At 34.6% G+C, this 14,550-nt stretch overlaps 1 protein-coding gene across 2 annotated transcripts in view; it reads right to left on the bottom strand.

Moving 5' to 3' along the window:
- Positions 1–3,237: 3,237 nt before the first annotated feature.
- Positions 3,238–14,550, bottom strand: part of LOC129222620 (1,5-anhydro-D-fructose reductase-like) — a 34,695-nt gene continuing 23,382 nt past the window's right edge. For both annotated transcript variants that reach the window (XM_054857149.1, XM_054857158.1), the window contains exons 8-10: positions 10,700–10,783; positions 6,356–6,447; positions 3,238–3,365 (exon numbers count right to left, since the gene is read on the bottom strand). In XM_054857149.1, coding sequence (XP_054713124.1) covers positions 3,323–3,365; positions 6,356–6,447; positions 10,700–10,783 — 219 coding nt within the window. In that variant the 3' untranslated portion in view covers positions 3,238–3,322. The remainder of the gene's footprint in view (positions 3,366–6,355; positions 6,448–10,699; positions 10,784–14,550) is intronic.

The following is a 14,550-nucleotide window of genomic DNA, read 5'->3' as shown; positions in this document are numbered from 1 at the left end:
ATCGAGCTTCCTCTTAGTTTCCAAAAATTTTACACTGTCTTCAGAAAATTTTACTTGAGTCCACTTGCACCCTTGGTTTGCTGTCTTGTGTTTCGGTTATCTTTTACAGCTTCTATAGCCATTCTGCGGCTAAGTTTTTTTTTTTAGTTTTTGACGTCAAAAAACACACGCCTAGCCTAGAAGTTTCCAAACCGGGGATATCACTAAAGCAGTTTCATTTGTTAGTGTGGTTTAACAGCTAAGTATTAAACATTTAATTCTAAGTTGCAGCAGCAATGTTTTTAGCCTCGTTTAAGAAACAAATAAATGCAAAAACTTTAAAATTGTCCGAAACATTCCACGTTAAGACAATTCAATGAATATCAATTAGCAAGGGAAAACTGCGATAATGGGATCGTTTCCAAAATGATGAATGGCATTTCATCATTTGTGATGTCATCAGCAGAAGCGTAAACAATGAAAGCACGTCGGTTAAAGTATTTTTTTATATTAAACTGAAACAAATTATTTTAAAAAAAATTAATTTGAATTCTGAAATTATGAATTCAAATTATGCTTTTCGTAATCACGAACTGCGACAGGATTCTACTCATTGGAGTTATTGTTTCTAGAAACGGCTCCTGTCCCCCCAAGCCTGCCTCTCCTCCTGGGCGGTTACGTGTGCATAGTTGTGTTTGTATGTGTGTAGGCTTGTGTGTGTGCGTAGACCTGTGTGTATGCACGCAGGCGTGTGTGAGTGTATGTGTGTATGTGTGTGTGAGCGTGCGTGTGTGTAGGACACGGACGCCTCCGACCAGAGAAGCGGATAGCTCAGGACTGCAGCAACAGCGCCGCCTGCAGAGCACGGTGTGCGGTGGGTGCTGCAGACGCCCCTGGTTCAAACTGAAAAAGGAACCACAATGCCAAAGACTGTCAAGTGAGGACAATAAGCAATCGTGATTGCTCAAAAAAAAAAAAAAACCCTTTTGAATTTTCAAAATTAATTTGACTGAAATTTTGAATTTAAATTGTTTTTTGTAATCACGAGTTGTGACAGGACCCTACTCATTGGTTACTACCCCATCCGATTGTTTCTAGAAACGGTTCCTGTCCCTCCTCTTGGGCGATTACGTTTGTATAGTTGTGTATGTGTAGGCTTGTTTGTGTGCGTAGACCTATGTGTATGACGTGGGCGTGTGTGTATGTGTGTGAGTGTGTATGTGAGCGTGCGTATGTCTTGGACATGGATACCAACGACTAGGAGCAGCGGCTACCGCGGGACAGCGCTCAGGACCAGAAGAGTCGCGTCGGAGTCGCGCCTGCAGAGGGGCAGTGGGGTTGAAAAGGAACCAGACATCAAGGACGGTCAAATGAAAACAATTAGCAATCGCGATTGCTCAAAAATGGTCAGATCCTATGTTTTTAAGCATGCTCTTTCAGAAAACAATACTTTTTAAAATTTTGGAAACGACTCTATTATTTTAATCGTTGAGCAGGTTCAGTTTATTTTTTTTTACTCGTCTACGCATGACATCACAAATGATGAGCTGCAATTCACTGTTGCCATTAGCGCATAGCGTAATATTTAATTCAATTCTTTACTCATTTGTAGTAGCAACGATATGGTTGATAGCAAGCGTAGAGCGCAATGTTTAATTCGCTTCTGAATTATCATAGCCTGGGAAAGCGGTAGACAGCAAGCGTAAACATTCAGGGCGCCAGTAAAAGCACCAAAGTACATCATTTGTGACGTTATAAAGACGACGCTTTTTTTTAAAATCGGACATTTAAAAAAATAATTATAAATGAAACGTTTGGAAAATAAAAGCTCCTTGCTACATATTGCTTTTTTTGCTTATTCCATCAACTTCAGTGACTAAAAGTAGTACTTTTGTCTGATGGAAACAATCTCTTTGCAACAACGGGAATTGTTTTTATCCTATTTAAAATGTTCGAGGTTATGACAACTCGCTCCCCCCCTCCCCAAATAAAACTTTTGGCTCCTTTTTTGTTTGTCCAACTTTTTTGACAACGAAGATGATTTACTATTTTGACTTGACTAATATTGCCAGAGTTTAAACGATCATCGTTCAAAATTAAACGATTATTAAGCGGTCATTGCAATGACTGCAGCTTCGAAATTTCATAGACTCAGCCAGTGGCTCGCGAACACGATCCTGGTGGCCCTCTAAGAATCGAAAACTGTGTTCTGAAAACTTCCGAAACAACTGCTCATCTTCATTCAGCTTAAGAAATTATTGAAAACTTGGTGCCAGATGAAAAGAATTAGGCTTCTGAAAACAGATGGAAGCTACGTGTTGATAAAATAGTATGCAGAAAAGTTATCAGCAGCAATTTTTGGTTTGTAATTTTCCTTACCTTCTCATTTTTTACCCCTGACACACAAAAGAAGGTGAGTTATAAGTTTGACGTGTCTGTGTATATCTGTCTGTGACTAACGACTAAACGGATGGACCGATTTTGAAAAAAAAAAAAAAAGTTGTTCGAAAGGAGAGTTGATCGAGAGTGTTCTTAGCTAGGTTGCATCTTTGGATGACATTAATTAACGAAGATATTAGTTAAAAACCTCTAAAAGGTTTTTCGCTTTTTTGCAGTGAAAATATAGTTAAAAATTTTTAAATTTAATACCAAAATAAAGGGAATTTTTTTTCTGCGTCCGATAGAATGTGTTTGGAACTTTCATGTTTCATAGAATTTGAATTATAATGTTTTTTAAAAGTAGGTTTTAATAACGGCTAAGCCTTTATTCACGCGATTGATAACCGAATTCATTGCTGTCCGATAAGGAAATAAAACGCGTTGATTTAAAATATTTATCTGTTGCCAATTTCGATTTACTAACAAATAAAATATTTGACATTGATTTTTAATGATATAAGGCTTTCAAAAGGATTTTCAGTTTTCCCTCTTGATTCTACAGTTGCAACTCAGTCGGGATTTTTTAAAATTTTTAATTTTATCGTTGCTTGTTACTTCCCTTTATATAGGAAAGGAAGTATTGTATTCGCAAAAAAACTTACCCTCAAATTTACGTTAATTAACCTCTTATTTTCATTAGAAAGAATAATAAACCTAAATGATCATTTCGACGATCCCAGAGTTAATTATCACGAGTTGTCTCGTGACGTCTGTATGTGCATATGTATGAATGTAGAAATTAAATATAATGTAATGATTCTGTGTAATATGTCTTTTTAAAAGAAAAGTAAGTATATAAATGTTTGACTTTTTTAAAATAATGGTTACACTTTTTAATTAACATTCATTTCTTTAATAACAATCAAACATGCTGCAACAGTCTTTCATATTCTTCCAGTTGAATTCAAAAAGGAATTTTGAAAGGGTATTCCGGATGGTCCGTTAATCTAAAATAAAAATAAATATAAATTTTAGTAGTGAAACAATTTAAAACAACAATGAACTCGAAATGGAACGTGTCCTTGATCACTTTGTTGTTTATTACACGTTGCACTATTACATTAAATTTCGAGAGACCTCGCTGGAGCTGTTTTAAACTATACATCAAATTTAAGTTTTGAATACCTTATCGTGCAAAAAGCAAAGACCACGATCCAAACTACAGTTTTATTACATCAAATATACCGACAGCCCAATTATACAATGCAGACGCTGCAGTTTCGTCCTTGTTTGGACATCACTCTGGAATAGGGAATAACCAAGCTGGTGGCAGATGTCACCTCCATGAAGCTGAGAGTGCCGACAAACTGGAAATTTATCTGACCAGCGAGAGTCCGCAGTCATGATACGGTTGAACTCGTAAATTGAAGGCAAACTTTGAGTATTAAACAGCAAGTTACTGTCTCTAAGCCAAAGCTAAGGCTGAACTACATGCAATATAATACCGACAGCGCAGATATATATATATATATATATATATATATATATATATATATATATATATATATATATATATATATATATATATATATATATATATATATATATATATATATATATATATATATATATATATATATATATATACACAGTCGACGCTCGATATAACGACCATCTCCGTGCCAGAGAAAAAGGTCTTTATAATGAGTGGTCATTATAAGAGATAGAATTTTTTTAAAATATGCACATGCTTCATGCATGTTCCGTTGTTCCAATACAATTGGCACTTTTTTAGATTCCAGTAAAATGCCCATATTATATTTTATCGTAAGATTTTTTATTTTTAATTATGGGTGCAAAATATTATGACAAAATATTTCTAATTGGAAAATATAGGAAAAATTGTATTACAGTACTTACAAATCATTTATTTTCTGAAGATAAAATCAGAAAGAGTTGCTTTCCCTTTTAGCACATGAGATTTTTGCAAAACATAATTTTTCATTTCAGTTATAAATGATAAATAGTGTTTTTCTTGCTTTTCAAAGAAACACGAAAAAGTCTCTCGATTATTTGAAACATTTTTCATACTGGGAACTTTGGTCTCAATTTCTTCTTCTTCATCTGATCATGATACATTAATTTGTTTTTGTGCACAATACCAAGAGGTTCTTCATTTTCTGACAGACACATGTTTGACACATTCTAAACCATAATTGATTTTAGCATAACAGTCAAAATTTAACACTTCTCCCAATTTCATTTTTTTTTTAGAAATTTTTTACTGCATTTCATCTTTTTCGTCAAAATTTTCATTTTGGATTGTCTGACAAATCATTTAAGCATTTTTCCTTTGCTTTTTAAAATCAACATGGTGGAGGCAATTCTTGATGATCTTTTCTGAATTCCATCCTGATTTAGAAAGATGTAAAGCTGTAAGGATACCCACTTTGTAATCTGCACCTTCTTCCAGTCCGTAAACGGCAATGAAGGTCATTTCAAGTTACATATTAGTATCATTGGAATAATAGTGTTCGCTGAATTCGGTCGTATTGGATTAGATGATGCAGAGCGGTCGTTATACCGGAAGCAAATTAACATAGAGTTCATTTGAACAAAGTTGGGACTATTACCACTAGTCGTTATAATGGATTGGTCTTTATAATGAGTGGTCGTAATAATGAGCACCGACTGTATATATATGTTATTGTCCCTAATTTTCAGATCAATTTGGTACCAAACTTTTAATGATCGTCAAAATACTTCCGAAGTTATCAATAAAATAGTAGAGGCTGTGTGCATGTGGGACCTTTGTGCATTTTAACTTTAAACGCGTTTTTCTCAAAACATAAAATTTCAGATTATTTGAATGGAAAAAGGGATTCCTTGAAAACCCGAAACACGTGTATTCTGTAATCTGTGTATTTGTGCTAAACAACGTTGGATATTTCCTGTTGTTCTGAAATTTTGTGTACACATTTTGTGGGACCTATTTTAGGGTTTATACCTCAATTTAATTAAAACTAGTTGAAACATATAATTTTAAGGACAGGATTTACTTCACAATTATAAGTTTTTTTAACAAAATTTTAATATTTATTGCTACAAAAAAATAGTTGTCACTTTATGAGCTGAGGAAAAAGAGGTATATAGCATCTTACTGTGACACTTGGCTGTAGTCTAAGCTTATTTTAGAAAATATAAGCTCATTATTTAATTTAGAATCCTGCGCGGAGCAGAATATTAATGTATCACGATTTTGAGGAAAATCATATTACGTATTGCCTCATAGTCTTAATTGTATTGAATGAAACATTAATTTAAAGGTTCTGTATTATGCATTCATATGTTTACTTGTAGTCATAGAAAAAAAAAACAACTGATAAAACTATTTCTTCAATTAGATAAACATTTTTAAAAACAGAGCAGTTTTTGCATGCTTGTCAGCGCAGGAAAAGTACTGAGACCCCTTAAGAGGTTTTATGGAATAATGCATAGCCACTTCACTAAACCAAGACACCTTTTTTATGAACTTAGTAGCAGCCGTTCCGAAGTTAAGAGGGGAGCAAAAAAAAAAAAAATTAGCAGAACACACTGTATGTGTGTTGCACTTTGTGCCTCTGTAGATCAGGTGGTAGAGTATTGAGGTTGAATACATTTTGATGTTTTTCAAAAAGTCTAATAAATATTGTGTACACGGCCTTTTGCTCCTTCCCATGAAAAAACGCTGAAATAACAGAACTATTTGAGTTAATGCGAAAATTGTAGCTTATAACTTTTAGTATGAAGCGCTAGTTTTTGCAACTTTTAAGCATTCTAGCGATTTTCCAAAATAATTTATATTGCCTCTGTAAGACGCTGGCCAATGAGTGAGTTTTGCACAATATGCAGTAGAAAGCATTATAATCGATAGTCAGTTTTGCTACATTGTTTATCACATTTTATAAAACAGAATGGTAATTAATTTTGTGAAATAGGATAGAAAACTAATATTCACCCTTTTACGATATCGAATGTGAAATATCTGAAGTTCTTTCCCATCGATTTTAAGATATTCATATCGTCATCGTCAAGAGTAAAATCAAAAATCTGCAAGAAAAAGTGTTAAAGAATAAATTTCTCGTTGTAAATTTCGTATTTTATGTAGTTAATACGTCATTCGTATCACTTATTTTATAAAATAACAGCAGTTAAACTTAATGAAAAAAAAAAGAACTCAAACAAGAACTAACCAATTAACAATGGTTGAAAAATACTGAATTTTAATAATTAATGCGGTTTTTCCTAAAGTAACATGTTCTTCGTTTTTTACTTCCTTTTAAAAAAAGGAAGTAAAAACTGAAGGACGAATACAATACTTCCTTTTAGAAAAAGGAAGTATTGTATTCGCGAAAAAATTTTCTTTAAAAAATCGACCCTAATTTTCATTTTACTCACCAGTTAAAGAATATTGAGTTTTTTTTTCGACTCGACCACACTCGGATAAGTAAGTGCCTAAGAACGTATAGACATGCGAAATATCCATAATGACGATTTTCGAGTTAATTATAACGAATTTTACGAATTTTCTTGTGACGTCTGTATGTATGTATGTATGTGCGTATATGCGTATGTATGTCGCATAACTGAAGAACGGTAAGTCCTAGTAAGTTGAAATTTGGTACGTATACTCCTAGTGGTGTCTAGCTGTGCACCTCCCCTTTTGGTAGCATTCGGATGTTTCTAAAGAGGTCTTTTGTCCCTTTTTGGGGGGAAATCATTGTTAATTTCGATGTAAACTCAAGTGGTGTTATAATTTGGCGGACACTTGGCGATATATCGCCAGTCTTTTGGTCGACAAGTTTTGTCGCCAACTTAGCGACATATTTGGCATTTTTTTTCTTTTTAATCTGTTTCAATTTGGCCACTGTTGGTGATATTTAGAGAGTAAACTATTGAATCATATTAAAATTGCCAGTAATGGGGAAATTACATTAAATTGGAGTAAAAGGAAGTCATGTGATCAGCTCCTTTTCTTTTCTCTTGTCGTAAATGTAAAGTTTCGTGTTGAGGAAAAATCAGTGTTTACGTTCAACTGTTACCGTCAGTTGAACTGCTAAGGAATGAAAGCTAAATAAAGCGTAGTAATGCAGAAATGAAAGAGTTTTGTAATTTATATAAATAGAACACAGAATATATACAGTGGCTCCTAAAAGTGTTCGTACACTTTGAAATTTTTTAGTAAAACCAAAATAACTCGAAACTGAATTCGAATATGAAGTTCAATATTTTTTCACATCATTCCTATATCATTCTAAATACAACCTATTGGTTTTTTCAAAATATTGACGGATCTTCTTTTTGAAATGGGTCAGAAAACGAAGATACAGAGAATTAACACGCCACAAAAGTCATCGTACACTCAAATATTTTCGAATAAATTCATGATTAAAATTATCATATGCCGTTTTATTAATAGTTTTGCATTGTGTTGACCCTTTTAAGTCATTTGGCTTTAATTTTGTTTATTTATTCCTTAATATTGTGCTTATTAGTGTAAAATGGCTGGTATTCGTAAAAAACCGCAAACACCATTCAAAATTTGAATTTTTTCCCCCCAGAATAGTGGTAAATTGGTTTGAAATGTCTCTAAACTAGTTAATTTATTTGTTTGTATAGTAAAGTGCTTGATAAAATGCTTTAAAGAAAGGAATCGGACCGAAAACAAGGTAAGAAAAGGTCAATCGGCAAAGTTGACAAAACGTGAGTGGAGATTTAAAGTTAAAAAGATTATGAAAAATACACATTTGAGTGCTGTAAACGTTTCTGCTGAGTTAAATGAAACATATTACATTTAATTTTCACCTAAAATTGTTCGCAAAGTTCTCTGATTAGCTGGATTAAATGGGACCTCTTCCCGCAGAAATTTTCTTAGTCGTGCGAAAAACAGAAAGCTTACGCTTTTCGTCGCAAAATGAATTATAAATAAGCTAAAAACGTTTTAGAATCATGTCTTACTTACAGATAAAAATTAATTCAACATTTTTGGTTAAATTGTTGTATAACTGTAAGTAGAAGAAAAAATTAGGCACTTAATCTTAAGAACTTATTCGGATCAGTTAATCAGGACGGTGGAGATGTTCTAGTGTGAGGGTGCATATCAGCATCAGGACTTGGTAGTTTGTAATTTTTTGATGAAATAATGAATCATGCTGTTCCTTTAAATATTTCAACAACCAATTTTGAACTCTTAGCCAAAAATTTGGTTATTGGAAACAACTTTGTTTTTTTAAGATAACGATAAGAAGCACACGGATTTCAACATTTGCGTCTAGTGCCACGAAAATTGTCCTAAAGTTTAGAAAATACCCCCTCAATCTCCAGATTTTAACTTAATGTAACGTATTTAGAGATATCTGGAGGCTAGATTACGAAAATAGGGCTTTAAAACGAAAGTAGAGCTAGAAACAGTAAGACTCGAAGTGTGGTAGAACACTTACTCAGAAATTACGCAAAAAAAAGAAAGAAAAAAAAATGAAATCTATTCCCAGACGTTTAAAAGGTGTTATGAATACTGTATGATATTCTACTAATTAATAATTTAATCAAAAGTAAGATTATTCAATAATATATAGACATTTTATAAAGTGTACGAAGACTTTTGTGAGATACAATTTCCGGCACTTTTTGGTTTTTGATTTTTAAAAAATTAAGTTTTAATATTTTTTAAAAACTTTTCATGTAGTTTTGTTAAAAATTGATCATAGATCTTATAATTAAATACCTATTCCGAAATATTAATGCTAACCAATTGATTGGGGCCTATTTCGTTGACAGTCGTAGGTGTACGAAGACTTTTGGGAGCCACTGTATGTATGTTTGTGTATGTTTCCTATACAAACCCACAGTTTACGTCGGATCTTGACAAAATTTGTCAGAGAGGTACTTGAGCAACCGAAAAGGAACCTAGGATTCGAACATCAAAAAAAAACCGAACCGTTCAAATTTGAATTTTAGGACCAGAAAATGGCATTAAATAGTTCTTTCTATCCGAAATAATTATTCAATTTTCTCGATTTCGATCCCATTCAAAAGCCCGCAAAAAATACCCCTGGAAAACATTTACTTCCTTCAAATTTCAAAAATATCCATAAGCATTTTAAGCCGAATAGTAGTGTATTTTTGTGTCGGAAAATTATCGCTTTGCGCGATCTCATTTTAAATTAGCGTGAATTAAAATATTCAGAAGGTTTCTATTTTTTTACTTCCTTTTACAAAAAAGGATGTATTGTAGTCGCGAAAAAAAATTCCACTCAAAAATCAGCCTTAATTTCCATTTTGCTCACCCCTGAATGAATGTTGAGTTTTTTTTTCAACCCGGTCACACGCGGATAAGTGCCTCGGATGGTAAAGACCCCCGAAATATCTATTTTGTTAATTACAATAAGCTTTCTCGTGACGTCCGTATATGTACGTATTTTCGGATGTGAGTATGTGCGTATGTATGTCGCATAACTCAAGAACGCTATGTCCTAGAAAGTTGAAATTTGGTACGTAGACTCCTAGTGGAATCTAATTGTGCACCTCTCCTTTTGGTTGCAATCGGGTGTTTCTAAAGGGGGCTTTTGCCCCTTTTTGGGGGAAAATCATTGTTAATTTCGATGCAAACTCAAGTGGTGTTAATAATTTGGCGGACACTTGGCAATATATCGATAGTATTTTGATCGCCAAGTTTTGTCGTCAACTTGGCGATTTTTTTTTAAATTTTAAATCTGTTTCAATTCGGTCGCTGGTGGTGATATTTAGAGAGTAAACTATTGAATCACATTAAAAAATTGCTAGTAATGGGGCAATGGCATTAAATTGGAGCAAAAGGAAGTCATGTGATGCACACATCAGCTCATTTTATTTTCGTCTTCCATTCAGCAAGAAAATAGCTGATAACGTCTATTTGTTTAAGAAATTTGTCTCAAAATTATCGTAGTTACAATGCAATATAATTCAAAGTATCGCTTAGTTGATTTCATTATTCAAAATTAATTATCCTTATTCGCCTTAAACAAAATTTCTTAGAACATTCGCTTAACAATAGAAACAACTACTCAATGAATTGGCATTGAGGAGCGATTTTCAAGAAGTATATTAATTAGTGCCAACGAATTTCAGCAACAAAAGAAATAATTTCCTAGTAATTACGAACAAAAACCAGTTACTTTAACATTCAACGTTACACGTGACAGTTTTTCTAGAGCATAACATTTTAAACAATTATCTTGTACAAAATTTGTCACTGGAATAATGAACAATTTTTAAATTGTTTTACAGTACACATAAACATATGCTTTTGAAAACAAATAATTACCTGAATATTTTCTTTGATTCTCTTGGGATTTGAACTTTTTGGAATCACACATATGTTGCGTTGCACAAGAAATTTCAGTAAAACCTGTAAATATTCATTATTGTATTACAGGGAAATGTTATAATTGTGTACAGTAATACATGCCGCCCTGAACTACCTTCGCACCTGCCGTTTGCACGCTCTATAGGTTGTAAGACCTTTTATAAGGTTACGCATAATAGAATTGTACACTCATGTTTGTGAAAATTGCAACAACATGAAGGACTCATTGGAAATGAATAAAATTTATCACACATATATAGTGCTACAAATAAACGATCAAAATTAGAGATCGATGAAATGAAAATAACAGACGTAAATTAATATCGAATATAGCCGTATATCGAATATAGCCGATATTCGATATCTCGTAGCTACCCCGAGCAGCTACGAGAGCCTGTACACGTTTTGGCATCAAATTATAGAGATGCTGAATGTAACGATTGCGAATAGTATCCCATATGGCTTTAACCTGAAGCCAAAGTTCATCCGTACCCACTGCCGGACGAGATACATGGACGAGTCTCCGACCAATGCAATCTGAAACATACTCAATGGGCGTCCTATCTGGAGAACGATCAGGCCAAGGAAGTAGCGTAACCTGTCGCACACCGAAGAAGACTTGAACGTTACGTGTGACATGTTGACATGCATTTTCCTGCTGAAACACTGCAACAGGAATGCTCTGAAGAAAGGGTAGTACCCCCAGCGCCACTGAAGTAGCACTCGCTATTGAGGTTACCCGTAATTCAGAGTAGATGGGATTGCCCTTGATATTCAATAGCGCTCCAAACCATGACGCCTGGCGTTATGCCGATAAAACATCGGATTTCACACTCTGGGAAATGACGTTTTCGTGTGTAACGTCTGACGTGTACACGTCCATCGTTATAGTGCAGATTAAATCTGAACTCATCCGAGAAGACGATTTGTAGCTATTCCGCACGCCATTGGGGTTGCTGGTTGGCCCATTGAAGCCGTGAGCAACGATGATTGAGGGCGAAGGGAACCCTCTATGGGAGAATCTTTGCTTGCAGGACCTGGCGCAGCAGACGTCGACGAACTGTGGACGCAGCAAATGTGACACCTGTAGTCATACTCCAACGTTGTGCTATCATGCTAGAGGACGCTATACGATCCATCACAGCTAAGCGGGTGAGGTATAAAAAATCCCGTGGCGTCGTTCAGTTGCGTGGGCTAGCTCGATTCCTTCGGCTAATTTCATCGTCCTCTGTCTATCTTTTACAAATACAATACGCATCAAAGTTGAGTTGTTACGCCACGTGCGGGCACTGATTTCTCTATAGGTAAGTTCACCCTCACGCATGCAGATCATGCTGCTCCATTCGAACTCCGTTAAGCACTGGTTTCCTAGGTCGCGTTAACCGCGTCCATCGCCGACGTCAGCGTGCGACGAGTTGAAGAGCAGCGATGAGCTATGCCAAAGTGGATTCCTAGGCAACCCCAATCGCGCGCGGGAAATCTGAACGAGTTGTTTTCGCGAGAGAGCAGTTGCGTTGCAAAACTGAAACAAATCGAGAGACAAAACGAGAAATGGATCTTGCAACTAAAAAACGTCTTATTACAGCATTGCTGCTGGAAGAGGAAGAAAATGAAGAACTAATAACATTAAATAAAAACAATTGTGAACTTTAATTCGTGTATTTCCAGAGTACGTTGAAGGTGAATTGTTTAAGTAACGTTTTGATCACATATTCTTATTTAGAGGCAGGGAAAATCAAATTATATGCATCGTTTACAGAATAATGAATTTAGTTCATTTTCTTAGACAACAGTAAAACAGTATTTTTGACATTAGTAAACATGAAAACAGTATTTTTTTTACAATTATTAACTTTTAAAATTACCTAGAACATTTATCGATTCTGAAATTGTTTTCCAGCAATTTTCTTTTGCTAGTTGGTCCTTGTATCCTTTCTTCGATACGTTATATAGCACAGGATTCAGCTGAACCATCTCAATAAATGTTTCTTCTGGGAAAAAATCTAGCGACATTTTGATTGGATTACACCGGCGTAAAGCTCACGCTTGACGCCGAAATCAAAGTCAAGTTGATTCCGACGTGGCGATGCACCACGTCGGTTTAGCTCGGGCGCGCATGTGCAGAAGAATCAAGTTTTCTCCTCGGCGGAGAGCGACGCCGAAGACTGGCGCCTTTGCTTCTAGGAAACCAGGGCTTTACTCGTTCGTATGACGATGACGCTCTGCGTTTTGGACGAGGCATATTGAGTACTAGAGAAACATCTACCATCGGCAGATAATCATACAATGATTCCAAAAAAACCTTTACAGCCGTTTATATACAGCGTCTAAGCCGCAGTTCAGAGGGCGTTACTCGGTTCACGCATGCGCAATGTCCCTGTTATTTTAATCACTTGCATATCTTATCCTGTTATACATTTGCTGTGAATATCAGTTCATTTGCATAATTCATTCTTGGTGTTGCAATTTTCACAAACAGTGGCGGCTCGTGCTTTGAAAAAGTGAGGGGGCCAGATCATGGGTGTACTCGCAACTCCCTCCTCCCCCCCGGTTTTTGAAAAAAAAAATTAATATTTAAACTTTCTAAAAAAATATTTGTGTTTAATAATAAAATTAAATTTCTTTTTAACGCAGGACATGCTGCAAAACATTTAAACTACTCACGAAAGATATTAATAGTATCATGTTTATGTCCTTGATTGCCGGCAGGGTGGTGCACTGTCACCCCTTGACTTTCTAAAATAAAATTTTATTAATCAGATCCCTTCTGCATATGAATGTGCCGGCGTCCATGGGCCAAATTCAGAATTTTTACGCAAACAAAGAAAAAAAAAAGTCGAACTCTTTTTATTTTCTTCAAATTATTGATAACGTGTCACATATTCTTTAAAACTACATGAGTAGTAATTTAAACAAGAAATAATTTCTGTGCAATAATGGAAAAAACATTTTTTTGAATTAAAAAAATTAATCTTGTAACGATATATATGCATATACGTACATACAGCACAACACACAACAGTGGCGCAACTAGAAAATAATTAAGGTGGGGGGAGGGCAAAATAGGGAAAAAATCTCATCAATTTGATTGATTTGATTTGCTCATCAAATCTCTCAATTTTGAAATATATTGTCTTAAAAACACAATTTTGGCCTGTCTTTTGGTGATGTTTGGGGAAAGAACGGTGCAGGTGACTTCGCGGAAATTTGTAGAAATGGAAGCCTTAAATCGCGGTGCTAGGTCATATTAATTAACGTCAGAGTAAGGATGGAGCTCCGGGACTCCCCCCAATCGTTTGTTTTTTCTCTTTTTTTTTTGAAAAATTTATTGAAATCAATTCCTTCTCCTCCGTCCAATTTTTTGAGAAATTACAGTTCCAAAAACGCAATTGTAGACAACTTTGAAGATTTTTACGGAAAGGGGTTTTGGAGCTCTCCCCTGAATTTTTTTTCCAAAGTTAAAGTCGTAAAATCGGCCTGAAGGAAAAAAAAAATCTTTGTATAATCCGCGGATAATACGATGCAAAAAATAAAGTTTTGATTTAACATAAAATTTTAGCAACTGAATTAAAAGCGTGAATAATTAATAACTTTTAAGGTATATTCAAAACTAATACAAAAAAAAAAAAAAAAAGTCTAAAAAATCATGATTTCTTCTTGGAATTGTTATTATAGACGCTAATTACTTGAAGACAAAGAGTCAAGAAAAGAGCAAACGGTCTAATCTTGTGCAAATGAAGGCTTCTTCCTTTACTGTATGTTGTTTATTTTACACAATCTGAATCACGAAAGAAGGACATTCAAGCTAT

Source organism: Uloborus diversus, chromosome 1 (genome assembly GCF_026930045.1).
Source record: "Uloborus diversus isolate 005 chromosome 1, Udiv.v.3.1, whole genome shotgun sequence".
Taxonomy (NCBI): Eukaryota; Metazoa; Arthropoda; class Arachnida; order Araneae; family Uloboridae; genus Uloborus; species Uloborus diversus.
Note: the sequence above shows the minus strand (reverse complement) of the source record. Positions and strands in the feature narration are given on the sequence as shown.